We start from the raw sequence: 16,252 nt of genomic DNA on the forward strand, positions 1-16,252 counted from the left end.
TTTGCACATGTCTTAATGAACACGTTTTATTTTATAATTGACAGTAAACAGCTCAGAGTCTTTTCTTATTTAGTGCTTTTAAAGTTACAGTAAGAATTATGGGCAATTTGACACTGAAGTATTTTCATACAATAAATGATAAAAACAAAACAGTGAGCTTTCCAAAAAATAAATCATATTTATTTAGAACCAAAAAAACAAGAGGCTGCACTCATCCACTTTCCTACAGAACCCCAAAAAAAGCAAAAGAAAACAAGACCTTTTATACCGTGTCACTTCCTGTCTGCAGCCAATCAGGGAGGTTCTCTGGAATTAGTGTCATTTAGACGCAGGTGGAATCCATCTGTAATCATCCAGTTCTGCTTTAGCCTCACTTTTTACAAGAATATTAGTTAAAATTACCAAAGAGGCACAAATATACATACTGCAAGTAAAACTTGAAATACAGTCCATAAAGGGTCAGAGGTCATGGAGTTAGAATCCTCCCACAGGAAACCTGTACGGGCAGAAACACTGAATTAAAGCGGGCAAACATTTCTCAAATTTTCTGGAGGTCCATCTGAAAATAATCCCTCATTCATAAGAAAAGAAGATTAAAAAAAATACCTGTTTTGGGGGGCGTGTCTGTTTGATTGACAGGCCTGTGGTGCAGTCAAGTTACAGCTATCGGTGGGCGGGACGTAGTATCGTCAGGTTTCCAATCAGATCGGTCAGATCCACCGCTGGCTCCTCCCCCAGCTCATCCAAATATGGTTACTTCCTGCTCCAAACCGCTCTGAACTAGCAAAGATGGTGATACGAAATAGGTTTAGTTACCATCACTGCGTGGGAGTGGGAGGAACTGCCCACTGAACATATGGAGGATTTATAATAAATATTCTTTAGCTCGAGTGCTTGTATATATTTCTCTATTATACACTATTACACTGTTCTACTGGTCTATTATTTTGGGTGCTGCCCTCATAGTGTAGATCTGTTGAATGCAAAATGGGGTCAATCTTATGTTATTCCATTGTGCAATAGATTTACAGGTTCAGATGCAATGCATCATGGGATTCCTAATGGACTTCTTACAAGAAAAAGTTTTTAACTGAAAAATGGATGAAAAAAACAAAAAAACCCAAAGATATTCAGTGTTGGATTCATCTCAGTGTTGCCCTCTCAGACTTTACACGGGCGGCTGGTCAGGACAGCCACGCTCACTACGCACCTGTTCATCCTGCTGTCAACAGATGTTGGACGTTTGGGGTCGAAGTACTGTGCTGAAATGAAAAGAGCGCACTCATAATAAGATATTTTTGACTGTCGGCTGAATGCGGTGACATCCTGTACCTGTTTCAAATTAAAACCCTTTCTGAGTGCGCGGAGCTCCAAATGGTAAATCTTATACTCAAACACCTTTAAAACGTTTCTAAGCATTTTTAAAGTAGACTTAATGGAGATGAACCATCACTAACACCTGTGCAGTACCTTCTGTGACAAGTCAAAATGTCTGCTATGAAAAAGTCTATACAGCCTGCACACCAGCAATTTATGGAACCCGGTAAATCGTAGCATCCACTGATAGTCAGCGTGAGGCATTCAAGGGACATCTGTAAATTAAAACCAATACCAATAGTACCAATAGTCTGCAAAGTGATGTGTTTAGGGGACTTCCGTAAAGTGTAGCAGAAAATAACCTGGGTCACACTCTCCCCCTCTGAGCTGCATGAGTTTGTGCATCCACTCAACACCACAGAAGATTCTCACCCTGTGGGGAACCCCGCATCGTTTTGGATTTATTTTACAAAGTCTCCAAGAAGACATTACATTTAAAGGAGGGATTAAAAAAACCCGAAGTGAAAGTTGGAAAAGCACAGTGGTGTGCGGGGCGTAGCACAACAGGGGGGGTGGGCAAACTGTGAGAAGAAAAAGTCTGTGAGACTAACAGGAGCAGTGATGTGTGTTTCTGTCAGTCTGAACAGTTAAGAGATGAAGAAGTCTAGTGATGTAACGTTTGACTTTTGAAGATATTTTTATTAAATTGTACATATTTCTATACTTTCCTTTCATCTACAAAGTCACTGCAGCTGCAGACAGACGAGTATCATCCTGTGATTCAGGAAAAAATGCAGACAAGTAAAAAGAACTTGAATACACACATCATCTTTCTACGGAGCTGTTGGTCCTCGGAAAATATTCAAATAATGTTTGATGGTTCCTACGAAGATGAATGTTTCTGTTCTCAAACATGTAATTAAAAGATGAGACATCAACCTGCGCTTGTTTGCCTGGAATTCATTCAGCCTGGCTTTGGCACAAACACTGGAGGGAAAAAAATGACCTCCGACAACTCAAAACTTCCAAACTAACTTCTAACTTTATTTCTGGAGAAGACACGCAGGTGAAACTGACTTTTCTTTTAAACAGTTTAAACTTTTCCTTTGTGAGTCCCTTTTTGAGACCTGCCTCCCGCTTCTGATTATACCAACCAATTGGGATGATCAGTCATAATTTGTGAATGTTCAAATATTGTCATTAAAATATAAAAAGTCAAATATTTATGTGACTATTGTCCTCTCTTATGTCCCCTGCACCTCCACCTAGCAGCAATGCACCTGAGAGCTGTCAGAACACATCTCTACCAGGTTCTGGAGCTTTACAGGTCAAACTGTGAGATTAATAGGTCCGAACAGGAGAAACATGTAGAGATGACAGCCGTCAGAAAGATGAAGATGCAGTCAAACTGCAGGTAAAGTGAGCAGATCGTCAGTCAGAGGGGGTGTGGCCTAATAGTCAAATATTTTCCAGTGAATATAAAATAGTACTTTTGCTTGAAATGTGTATCCCTCCCAACAAAAATAAGTAACTGGGCAGCAAAAAGAAAACAAGGAAGGTGGAGATGAAACTTGAGCTGCTGACGTAATCCAAGGGATCAGTTTCGTACGGATAATACAACACTCAGGACCTCGCTGCTTTCCCCTTCTTCTTCTTTTTGTCCTTCTTCTTCTTCTTCTTTTTTGTTTTGTGAGGTTTCCCTTTGTTGTCGTGACTGCTGTCACTGCTGTCATCGTTCTCTGCGCTCTCTTCTTCTCTGCTCTTCCTGGATGATTTACCTTTGCCGGCTGCGTCTTCCACGTTGCCGTGGCTCCTGATGGCCGGCCCCTTTTCCACCTCCTCCTTGACCCTACCTTTTGCAGGTGGAGGTGTCAGTTCCCGGGACACTGTGATGAGCATTCTCTCCCTCCTCATCTCCTCTTTAAGGGAGAGGTTATCCTGTCTGGCCTTGTGGCTCCTGCGGTCGTCGTGGTGTTTGCTGATGTGATCTCGCTCATCTTTCAAGTTCCGTTGGTGGTCTCTGCTATTCCTGTGATCTCCTGCATCTCTATGGTTACCATAGTCCTGGTGATCCTTCCTGTCTGAGGAGTGTCGATTACTGCTGTTGCTGTCATAGTGCGAGTTTCCTTTGCTGTCTTTAGCTCGCTTGTCCATCTCCACTTTCTGGTAAAAAGACACGAGGGAAATATTTTACAGCCTGAAATTAAAGACTCTGCAGCAACTTAAAGACTGAAGTGGTCACTAAACCTTAAATCACAGAAGTGCCAAACTACATACATTTTACTTTTCTGGGGACTCGTCAGTCATGGTGCAAAACATGTGATGGGGCTGAAATATAAAGACTGTCTTGAGAGTGGATGAAAAGCAATTGTATAGATAAAACCAAATCATCCCATCGACTGACTCACTCGGTGGGTCAAATTTTACTGGCCTCTTGTACATTTTCACTGACCCGGCAGCCAAAAACATGAAAACAACCTTGAAGTGTATTCACAAAACGCACAACAGTGATGTTTCCTTTGGATTTGGTTGTTTTTGAACCCAACAGCAGCACATATTAAAGTCTCCAACATGACCACTGAAATAAAGTTACACATCTCTCATCCAGACTGAATGATAATCAAACATTATAATCGTCATGAATGAGAATTTATTTCTTGTTTTCTACTTTATTCTTCAGCTGTCAGTGGTTTTAAGGTTACAGCTGATCGGTGTGTACAGGAGGGTTAATTCATTGTTGGCTTGTCTTTAAAGAGATGTGTTGACAATAAAAACCACAGGGAGGAATGTACGGTGGGTACTCACACTGCCAGAGTCACTATGGTGGCGGATGGCTGCGTGGTTTTCAGCAGAACTCAAGTCTCCAATGAACTCTTCACATTTCTGGCAGTAGAAACCAATGACTGGAGTCAGGAAACCCCGGCCTGCCAACAGACGACAACACCAGTGAACATATGGAGCATTTTACAGTGAGAACCAATAAAAAGGATAAAAACTAGGAAGGAACTTGGTTACCATCCTGTTTCAACAACTCCTCCAGTTCCTTCGCCAAGCCTTCCATTTGAATTACTCTGTCTAGTTTCTCTCTCTTCCTTTGCTCATTATCATCTGCCTGTGAAACACAATTTAAATATCAGGACAGTGTTTTAATGTTCTTTCAAGTGTCCAACTTTATCACTCAGAAGCAGCTGGGAAATTCTTTACCTTTTCTTTGTCGGAGGATGTCAGGGGTAAGCCATCATTTTTTGTCCTTTTGTCCTTTGTCGCTGAAGAAAGGAAGAACGACAATAATGAATGATTCTGCATTTACCACCGGGAGCATAAAAACTATAAAAGCAGAGGGGATGAATCGTCGGACCAAGTGGAACCAGTTTCCAAATGACCGGGTACACCTTCAGCTGTCACAACATCTTATCCTACACAACTCGAGAGACACAGATACCAAATCAGCTTGACACATCTGGTGAGTGAACACACCAAAATAAACTAGGATCTGTTTTTATTGATATTTTAACATGAACCATGCCTCCACACTTTATCTACCCACGAGCTGAAGGGTACTTATTTTATTATTCTCAACAAATCTATTCTTGAAAACCAAAACCATCTTTCAGTACTTTGGCTTCTTGTTCTTGTCGGCAAGGACCAGGTTGAAGTCAACCATCAGCCATCTGTGATGTCATCAATCATCAGTGATGTCATCATTGGTTTGTGAACATTATGAATCCTCCAGTTCAGATTCTGTCCGTCACCATCTTTGCTAGTTCGGAGCAGTTTGGGGCAGGAAGTGACCATATTTGGACGAGCTGGGGGAGGAGCCAGCGGTGGATCTGACCGATCTGATTGGAAACCTGACGATACTACGTCCCGCCCACCGATAGCTGTAACCTGACTGCACCACAGGCCTGTCAATCAAACAGACACGCCCCCAAAAACAGGTCTTCTTGAATCTTCTTTTCTAATGAATGAGGGATTATTTTCAGATGGACCTCCAGAAAACTAATAAGAAGGAGTGACTTTAGCTAACAACACCGAGATAACTGATGGACACATTTTATTCACTTTGGATTTGATGAGAGAAGTTGAATGGGAGTCTATGGAGCCGGAGGCTTTTTGGAGCGAACCTCAGGGATGGAAGCTACGAACACTTTTATATACAGTCTGTGGTTGAAGCACTTTCACACATACCAAATATTATAAAGGGTAAATTTTTATTTTCAGACAAAAGGTGAGATAATTTTTCAAAATAGCTGGGTTCTGCTTTTATTACTTGAACAGAGGTATGTAGTGCACTTGTAGGGATTATCTTTAGAGGTGCAATCACATATTTTCTTCCAAACTGAGTATTTATGGCAGCAGGTTGAAAAAAAAAAAAAACTACAGTTCATCTATTTGAGGAAACGAGTCACCCAGAACTGCTCAGATCTTTGTTTTGGTCTTTTCAGAGGGTTTGTTGTCAACTGGTAAAAAATGAAATATTTTCATCCTCCTTCTTTAAAAGGTGCCACTCCAGGGACAGATGTAAGGATTTATGCAATCAGTGATTACAATTCTCAAAAAACAGTGCTTTTGTACAACTGTTCTGAAATGCAATGATTGAAAACAATGTTATAATACAATGTGCCAATAAAAAGATCATAGTGTGAAGACATGGTCATCAATATAAAGCAGAAAAAACTATGGCTTAACAAGTAGAGATCTTACGTTGAATCTTGGTTTCAACAGAGGATTCTCACCTTTGATCAGAGACTGCAAAGACTCCAGAGCTTGCCGTACATTTGGGTTTCTCAGTGCCGGCAATGCCAAACTTTCTGTGGTTGCTTCTGAGCTTGGACATGAAGGAGACAGTTCCTTCTCCTCCTTTTGTCTCTGAATCTTTGCCACGATCTTGCCGATATCTGATGATGCACCGTGGCATTTTACTATGTTCTTGATTTTCTCAAACTCCATGCTGTCCAGACCGGAGGCTGAGGAAGACATCTGAAGGGGCTGCTTGAGATCAAGCAAATCACCCAAGCTCCTGAACAGGGACTTGCTCTGGTCATGTTCTCTGATCTGGGAAGATCCTTCATTCCCATACAAGAATGACTCTTCATCCTCGAGCTCCTGTGCTCTCCGGACGGGGACGTCCTGACTCTTCTCTTGGAGCCAGGAGAAGTCACTGCCTACTCTGTCGTGGGGAAGCAGCATGCTGTCGTTTTCCAAAGACGTTACGTTCTCCTCGGTGTTATGTTGCTGATGCTTGTGCTCAACAGACACACACTCCACTTTTTTGCTTTCGTCTGAAGCCTGTGCAGAAAGAAATCAGAACAATTACATACAATGAACAATAGGCTTCTTGAATTTATTCTGCTGCTCGGCTACAATTGGGATGTTGAGGTAAAAGAATCAAACCTCTTCTTAAAAGGCCTACACTTGATCCAGCTATGTTGTCAAACATCCAACCTGACCTACGTTTCCAAAATTCTTGAAAAAAACTGTTGCAAATCAATTATGTCTGCATTATCAGCACATGAATGGGTGATTTTAAGACTTTCAATCAGGATTCAGAGTACATCGTACACAGAAATGCCAGCAGTCAAAGTTACCGACAACCTTCTTAAGGCCAGAGACCATGGAATAATCTTCATACTAACCTTAGAGCTCAGTTGGGTACTAATAATTACTATATATTATTAACTAGACTGAAACACGTAAGTGGAATTAAAGGAACCACACTAGACTGGTTCAGGTCATTTCTTTCAGACAGATCCCAATTTGTTCATGTCAACAATTACTCTTTCATAGGTCAGTTACGGAGTTCCACAAGGTCTGTTGTTAAGTCCAGTAATGTTCAACTTATACAAGCTCCCCTTACTAAAATCATTTGGAAACACTGCATAAATATTCATTTCTATGCTGATGATACTCAGATATATCTATAAAATCGGAGGGAACCAATCAGTTAGTCAACGTTCTTAAAGACACAAAGGCCTGGATGACGGGTAATTGTTTAGTAGTTACTCGGGATGACACTGCCCTGTCCTCCAGAACTACTGTAAGGACGTTCTTTATGATCAGGACATGAAGCAGGTCTCTAGGACTGTCAGGGTGTCCTGTCCTGGTTTGCTCCTGAAATATTCAAAACCAAGCCTCATCTTACAATAAAGATCTCGTGGCACCTTATTGTCCTAACGGCACACGACGCTCTTAGAGAGCAGGCCCGCTGATGGTTCCGAAAGTTTTCAGAGAAAAGTCCCAGCTGTCAAAACTAAATCTGACATGCTAGCAGCCGTGCGAGTAGTTTGGAATTGTAGCTGTACAGATTTAGTTGGAAAACAAGCTGAAAGGCAAACTGCTGCTCCACAGACCTAATGCAGAACTTTGGTTAAGTATCATGACGATGCTGCTGGTGTAACTTTGACGTATCCAAACAGAGAGTCTTTACAAATAAATTTTTTCAGTGAGAATTTCCACCAAAAACTGATAGAAACAAATGTGTGGAAAGAATGATGACCTTTACCTGAATAGTGATGATGGCATCTTTGAGAGTGGGTAACCGGTCCTCCAGTTCTTTGCTGTTCATGACGAGCTTCAGTCCTTCTAACAGACTACTTCCTCTCAGATTATTACAGCTGCTGAAACTGCTGCTGCTCTCGTTGTGCACAGGGCTCCTCTTTCTCTTTCTGTCTTTTTCACGCCTCTTTTCACTACTACTTCTACTCCGTGACCTGGACCTTCTGGCTTGGCTCTTGCTCCGTAAACGACTCCTCTTTTTACTTTGGCTCGGGCTCCGAGTCCGAGCCCTGCTTTTGCTCCTCGCTCTAGTCTTGCCATGAGCACGACTTTTGCTCCTTCCTTTGCTTCGGCTGCGCGCTCGACTTTTGCTTCGCGGGCGGCTCTTGGCTCGAGATCTGCCACGACTTCGGCCTCGGCTTCTGCCACGACTTCGACTTCGGCTCCGACTACAGCTCTTAGCTCTACTGGCTGTATGCCTCTGGAACTTAGGGTCTGATTTGAGAGCTTCTTTCAGGATGTTGGCCGACTTAAATGCATCAGCCAGGTTGTACGCCATGTTCCCTTTCAGATAGTCTGGGAGAGGTTTGTTGGTTGCAATGCATCTCAGGAACTCCTCACCAGCTCGGTCACTGTAGAATTAACAGGAATGTGTTTAAAACATGAGCACAAACCAAAAGTACATTAGTGCTCCAGCTCTCACTGGCACATTTAAATGGACACACACACATATACCTGTTGTCTGGAGGAGGAGGTTCCACAGGAGGGGGTTTCCATTGTGGAACCTGAAGGCGTGGTAGTTCTGCAGGAGGGAGGATCTGCTGGCTGCCTTCCAAAACAATCGGTGTACTACGGTCTATGGAGAAGCTGCTACGCTGGGGCTGAGAGTATTCAGAGTTCATGTTATAGTGCTGTACAAGACAGAACTTTAATAGCATATTCATGGCCTTTTACTCTGTGCGGTTAGGTTTCTAAATACATTGAAAAGGCTAATACTTATTTATAAATTATAAATAATTTGTACATCTATTGGTCAGCGTAATGAGCCCACAAGGACTTTACTTTTATATCTTTGGGTAATGATTAGTACACTGAATAGGATTATAGTTCATTATAGGAACTGCTTCAATGGTCTGATTACAACCAGGACAACGTACAATATCTGCTACAGTTTCTCAAGAAATCATGCGGCATCCGATGGTTGACCAACTGCATCTTTCCAAAAAATGGTGGCCTAATGTTCAAGACACACAACACATAACAGAAGTCTACTCTCCATGTTTCCTCTTTCTGTCTAAACGGTGACAGTTAAATATAGGCTAAATAAATCTAGTAAATCTCAATAATTCAGTTTATACGAGTGTTGTCATTTGGTCCCGGATTTATTATCAGTTGAACTTTGATTTGTAATATGTTTTACTATTTTGATCCATTTCATCATTATTCCATGCTTTTACAAGAGAATTGACTTCATTTGCTGTCTGATTGTTCCTTTAAAATCTTGATTGTGACTGATGAGTTTACTAAAGACAACAACTTCTTTTTGGCATGTTTGGATGACAAATGGTTTCCTGAATAATAGTTCATCATAGGTTGGAGTTAACATCAAAGATTTTGGAATGATTTTGTATTTCGATCACCTCGAAGTTGACGCTGTGATTTATCCTTTGACTTTGATGAAATGTCACAGTTTCTTGTATTCACAGTGACATCAAAAGGTGTCTTCTGTACTTAAACATGTTTTCAATTTGGGTGGTCACAGGTGTTTTTATTCTACTTTGCCACAGTTAACTTTCAAGGACATCACTCTTTGAATATTTTCTGGTTTCACAAGGACATGTCTATGACTCAAAGGACCAATTCTGATACTTAAAGATGAGTTGATGCTATTTTGATAAGTATTTCAATAAATTGACTGATTTGACTCCAATTAATGCATATGTTAGGTATATAAGGTAAGGTCTGTTATGGCTATAAACTGGGACCGTCTAGTGTTCCACTGTAAAGCAAGTCTCAATGATAAGGTGGGTTCTTATCTGATATGCAGAACATTCAGGTGGACAACATTAACTGAACCTCAGAGGTTAGGAACATAGAGATGAATTTGGTTCAACACCTTTACAGTTGTCACTCTGTCTGTCCTCGATGGAGTTCTATCAATAAATATTGCTGTTTTGCCATCCAAGGTGGTTTCCTTTGACTTCTTCACTCCAAATGTACGACTTTCATCACACACCGACTCTCCTCTTTTGCTGCAAAATGTTTCAGGGTTTTCTTGCCCATACGTGTTTCACGTACCATTTCTTTCTCTTGAGCCATTGTTTGATTCGTCTGTCCAGATCATAATATTTCTAAAGGCATAGTCTCAGTTTATACAGCAAGTTCACTGGGTATCTGTAGTTTTGCTGTAAAATCCCCTTTGGACTGCAAAGTGGTTTTCCTGGCCACTGTTCATGCAGGTTAAATGTGTCGTCTCTTTCTGATTGTAGGAGCATGCAGCTGGACACCAGCAGCTGCAGAGCTGCCTGCATGTCCTGCGGTGAAGTTTTGAGGTTCTTGGACACTTTTTTCTGAAGTTGGTCTCGAGTTACTGGGGCGGCCAGTCCTGGGACAGTTGGGAGTTGTTTGAAACCTGCTCCATGATTTTTCTTTACATTGGAATTTTTTTTTTTTTTCAAATAATTTCAAGACCTATTTAAATCCATTGCTAGACTCATAGACATCCACAACCTTTTTTCTGAAATCTCTTAACACCTTGGCATGATAACCAAACACTTCAACAGCAAAGAGAACACCAGACTCTGCGTATCAGAGATTTAGGCTATGTTCAGATGGTCAGCCCGAATCGGCCACATTCGGAGGAGGTTTAAAATGTAATTCCAAACGGATTTCTACAGATGCTTCTCAGCCTGGACGCTCTCCTGGCTCAGATCGGATTTGTTGCGTCACACGCAACGTGACACACAGTGATGACGTCATTTTCAGAAAGACAGTGAGCAAAATCTCTGCTACCGCTAGCAGAGCGTGTTGATTTTCACGCTGTAGAGGACAACGATAACAACAGTCCACGGACTGAAGCCAAAATAAAACTGTCTACTGCAGCTTCTGTGTTGGAAAGCTGCGTCACCAGCATAGCTAGGCGTACGTCATTACCATAGCAACCCATGGAGATAGATTGGTGATGTCTGGACACATCAAATCTGATCTATTTACTTGCAAAATAACAGTGCAGACAGTCAGTCCTGAAGATCTGATTTGAGAAGAAAATCTGATTTGCCTGCAGTCTGAAGATGGCCTTAGATAAGACCATCTGTCACAACCTGAGGCTGATCTGGAATCCCTGACTCTAATCTCATGAATTTTAAGGGTGTAGTAATTGTATGGGTGTACTTATTTTTTCCATGTGACTCACGTCTTTTTTAATTTAGATTATGAAAGTTTCAAAAAGTGTCAAATGCTTACTTAACCAGATATTTTTTTAAAAAGCTGACAATTTCCAAAGAAAAAGGGAGATTATTTATTTTTCCAGATTACTGTGTGTGCTTGTTTTCGCACGCCGAATCAAAAGGCATTGTATGTCAAGCATTTCCTATTGTTGGCAATATTTGATGCAAAGTTGTGTCAAATGTGTAGCATGTTGCCTGTGCCGAAATCCGAGACCAAAGTAAAGACAAAATGGAGCTTAAAGGAAGACAGGACAAAGGTTTTCTATGTTCTCTGAAATAGTATTTTTGTGACAGAACAAAAAACAGCAAAGGAAGACAAACCCATTGGTATACATATACTGTAAATTAAATACATGATGTAATGTGGACCATACATGTTAGACATGTGTAAGTGTCGTGTGGGTGTGGAAATGTAAAACCCTAACTTCATCTAGAGTTAAAACTTACAACCCCGTTTCCAAAAAAGTTGAGACGCTATGTACAATGTAAATGAAAACAAAATGCTATGGTTTGCAAATCTCATACACCCATATTTAATTGTAAATAGCCCAAAGACAACATATAAAATGTTGAAAATAAAAAATATTATATATTTATATTTAAAATATATGTTCTTTTTGAATTTGATATCGGCAACATGTTTCAAAAAAGTTGGAACAGGATCAACAAAAGACTGGAAAAGTTGTGTAAAGAATAAAAAAAAACACCTGGTGGAACATCTGACAACTAATCAGGTTACCACGGCAACAGATCAGTAACATGATTGGGTATAAAAAGATGATTTCAGAGAGACAGAGTCTCTCAGCAGTGAAGATGGGGAGAGGTTCACCACTCTGAAAGACTGTTGGAAAATAGTTCAACAATCTAAGAATAATGTTCCTCGACGTAAAACTACAAAGAATTAGTGGATTTCATCGTCTACGGTTCATAATATCATTAAAAGATTCAGAGAATCCAGTGTTTTCCAGTCTTTTGTTGACCCTGTCCCAACTTTTTGGAGACGTGTTGCTGCCATCAAATTCAGAATTAGCATATTTGTTTCATAAAACAATAATATTTCTCAGTTTCAACATTTGATATGTTGTCTTTGTTCTATTTTCAATTAAAGATGGGTTTATATGATTATCAAATTTATTTTGTATTTCCAATTTACACAGCGTCCCAACTTTTATGGAAACGGGATTGTATTGTAAAAACATTTTGAGACAATTTCTCATTCATGTCAGACAATCTGTCTAATAGCTGTCAAAATATTTCACTCTGAGGAAAAGTTGTGGAACAAAAGGACTGACAGGTCTATCATCATCACTTCACACCAGCATTCTGACATCAAACCAAGTAATTCCAAAGAAATTACCAGAATTACTGGATTTGCTCAAGACTGTGAAGCAAATCTACTGAAAGTCACCAAGGTCACAAGCTTTGTATTATTTTGTGTGGCTGCTCCAGAAATTTACCAAATATCCCTGTGGGTGGTGTCTACGTCACCAAGCTTCTAAAACACTACGCGACACAAGGGTGGTGTGACGGGACCTTCGGAGTCATGCTGCCAGCACAGATAACAACAACATGAAGACAGGCTCAGGTCACACTTTTGTCACATAAAACTGAAAGCGTATCTGGATTATTAAATCCATTAAAATTTTTACTCATTTGGTCTAAAACATAACTTTGACAATGAACAACCATGTCACTCGATGTAAACTTTCCACAGATGCAAGTGAAACTTAATAGCATTCCAAAGCTGTAATTATTCACCAAGTGGGTCTCATGTTTGTTTTTGATGCTACTTTAAAAGCCTGTTTGGATGTTCTGGTCTTCATTGTCTGTTCCGGCTCAACCACACAGAACTCCTCATAAAACAGAAGACTTCTGTTCATTTGCTGTCGAGTCACTTTCTGTTGCTGCAAGAGTATCGCCGTACACAAAGAGCAATATTTACACGCTGCATGCAATCATTTCCAAGCAAAACTAGGAAATAATCCATTTGTACCAAAGAATGCACATTAAATGAAGCACTGATTATGTACAACACCTCACAAATCAAAAGAACAAATGTGTAAAAATGGAAAAGCCAGATAGATGCAACATTATAAATGAATTTAAATAAAAAACAAACATTCTGTTCAATAATTTCATTACAGGAATGCAATTATGCATTGAAAGGATGCACAGAAACCTAAATGTCTCCACGTGAGAACTGTACAACTCCAAAATAATCTCACTTTCCTTGGTTACTCTTCATGTTTACACCTTTTACATTCACATGTATTCATTTGTCAGATCCTCTCCTTCAGAGGAACATCAATATGGTGTAATCTCATTTTTCTTCTGTGCATTGACAACATTCTTCTTTTTTTTTTCCAGCAAAAGGATGATTTTTAAAACACTTCTTCACGGTCCAGTGCTCTGACAAAATCTTGAATAATTAAGTTTTACCCTGCAACACGAGAAACAATGTGGAGATCATTAAACATTATTAAACATATATTAATAAAAACAAATATATATCAATTTGTAATTGATTTCATAAAACTGACATAAACTAATCCCCAAATTCTAATGCCTTAAAGTTATAACGGCTCAGCTTCCCAATTAGGAAAGTTTTTCAGGTTAGATGAATGTTCAGTTATATAATATGGAAAATGCACTGCGATCAAACAAACTATGATATTTTTCTTTAAAAGCAACATATCATGCTTCTGTTAACTTACCCGTGTAGATGTAGAGCAGGTACAAAAACTGCATATAAGCTTCAAATCCACGATGTGGTGACAAATTTGACGGCGCTGTCCGTCTTCAGGTGCGACAGGACGAACAGGTGAAGTCACATTCAGACCAAACAACTCCAAACCCGTTAGAACGGAAAACAGAAGTCTATAGAGGAACCGTGTTATATATAATCTGCTTCTTTCGGGTATTATTAATCTAAATCCTAATCTGCATCAGTTCGTCATGTAACATAATATATCAAACGGCTCAGAGACAGTGAACGCAGCGCAACTGAGTTTTGATCACAAGCTTTTAAAATGTGTGCCTTGACTTCCATGTTTATTTTATACAGATTTTATGCGATCCATTTAAAAAAAAAAAATTAAATTATATTACACATTACAGTACTCAGTTTACTTAGTTTTCATGAAGTTTAGAGGGGGAGAGTGTAACCCAGGTTTTTACTGGAGCCACTATTCACAGATGTCCGTTTAATGCATCACCTTCAGAATAATGCGAGCCCACCTCTGAGCCCACCTCTGATCCTGGTTCTGTTAACAGAGGCTCCGCCCACCTCTGAGCCCGGTTCTGTTAACAGATGCTCCGCCCACCTCTGATCCTGGTTGTTAACAGATGCTCCGCCCACCTCTGATCCTGGTTCTGTCGGAGGTTTCTTCCTGTTAAAGGGAGTTTTTCTTCCCTCTGTTGGAGGTTTTTCTCTATTAAAGATGCTGTAAAGCAAATTCCAAGATTTGCTTCTCAGTACATTATATATGTGTAAAATGAGTTGCTGAAAGCATGTGCAAAGTTTGAAAACTTTGTCACACTGAAATGTGGAGTTAGACCGTTAAACAGTTTCTCACCCGTCTTCAGCTCAGGTTTTTTTAGTCGGGGCTAAAAGCTAGCCTATCTACGTCACAACAACCTATCTACGTCACAACAACCTATCTACCTCACAACTACCTATCTACCTCACAACTACCTATGTACCTCACAACATATCTACGTCACAACAACATATCTACGTCACAACAACCTATCTATGTCACAACAACCCATCTACGTCACAACTACCTATCTATGTCACAACATATCTACGTCACAACAACCTATCTACGTCACAACAACCTATCTACGTCACAACATATCTACGTCACAACAACATATCTACGTCACAACAACCTATCTATGTCACAACAACCTATCTACGTCACAACTACCTATCTACGTAACAACAACCTATCTGCCTCACAACTACCTATCTACGTCACAACAACATATCTACCTCACAACTACCTATCTACATCACAACAACCCATCTACATCACAACTACCTATCTACGTCTCAACAACCTATCTACGTCACAACAACCTATCTACGTCACAACAACCTATCTACCTCACAAAACCCTATCTACGTCACAACTACCTATCTACGTCGCAACTACCTATCTACCTCACAACAACCTATCTACGTCACAACAACCTATCTACATCACAACTACCTATCTACCTCACAACAACCTATCTACCTCACAACAACCTATCTACGTCACAACTACCTATCTACCTCACAACACCCTATCTACGTCACAACAACCTATCTACGTCACAACTACCTATCTACCTCACAACTACCTATCTACCTCACAACAACCTATCTACGTCACAACTACCTATCTACCTCACAACAACCTATCTACGTCACAACAACCTATCTACCTCACAACTACCTATCTACCTCACAACAACCTATCTACATCACAACTACCTATCTCCGTCACAACAACCTATCTACATCACAACTACCTATCTACCTCACAACAACCTATCTACGTCACAACTACCTATCTACGTCACAACTACCTATCTCCGTCATAACAACCTATCTACATCACAACTACCTATCTACGTCACAACAACCTATCTACTTCACAACAACCTATCTACGTCACAAGAACCTATCTACGTCACAACAACCTATCTACGTCACAAGAACCTATCTACGTCACAACAACCTATCTACGTCACAACAACCGATCTACGTCACAACTACCTATCTACCTCACTATTCGGTGTAGAATAACTTTATTTTCATGAAATGGGAGCTAACGTGCTAATTAGCTTCTATTGAGCTCGTAGCAGAGTTCAGAGGAAAATGCTCCGATAACCGCGGATTGTTTTATGTGTCTCAATATAACTCCGATAAGAAACTATAATATATGTAACTCTGTATTTTACATGTCAGGGTGATGGTGAACATGGACCAGAGGAGATCTGGT

General features: G+C 40.2%; 1 protein-coding gene and 1 long non-coding RNA gene across 4 annotated transcripts in view; both read right to left on the reverse strand.

The window, feature by feature from the left end:
• Positions 1-16,252, reverse strand: part of LOC138633387 (uncharacterized protein DDB_G0287625) — a 231,828-nt gene that overhangs the window by 210,827 nt on the left and 4,749 nt on the right. For 2 of the 3 annotated variants that reach the window (XM_069719593.1, XM_069719592.1), the window contains exons 2-8: positions 8,548-8,693; positions 7,820-8,444; positions 6,054-6,606; positions 4,522-4,583; positions 4,333-4,429; positions 4,123-4,241; positions 1,211-3,480 (exon numbers count right to left, since the gene is read on the reverse strand). In XM_069719593.1, coding sequence (XP_069575694.1) covers positions 2,941-3,480; positions 4,123-4,241; positions 4,333-4,429; positions 4,522-4,583; positions 6,054-6,606; positions 7,820-8,444; positions 8,548-8,693 — 2,142 coding nt within the window. In that variant the 3' untranslated portion in view covers positions 1,211-2,940. Of the gene's footprint in view, positions 1-152; positions 497-606; positions 781-1,210; positions 3,481-4,122; positions 4,242-4,332; positions 4,430-4,521; positions 4,584-6,053; positions 6,607-7,819; positions 8,445-8,547; positions 8,694-16,252 lie in introns of those variants that run through there. The other variant, XM_069719591.1, reaches the window with a different exon arrangement.
• Positions 1-16,252, reverse strand: part of LOC138633394 (uncharacterized) — a 160,249-nt gene that overhangs the window by 8,032 nt on the left and 135,965 nt on the right. The gene's annotated exons all lie outside the window — the stretch shown is intronic.

The sequence above is a fragment of the Brachyistius frenatus genome, unplaced genomic scaffold (genome assembly GCF_029030835.1).
Source record: "Brachyistius frenatus isolate BFR_SWC_R1_liver_20210118 unplaced genomic scaffold, ASM2903083v1 Contig_218, whole genome shotgun sequence".
Classification (NCBI taxonomy): domain Eukaryota; kingdom Metazoa; phylum Chordata; class Actinopteri; family Embiotocidae; genus Brachyistius; species Brachyistius frenatus.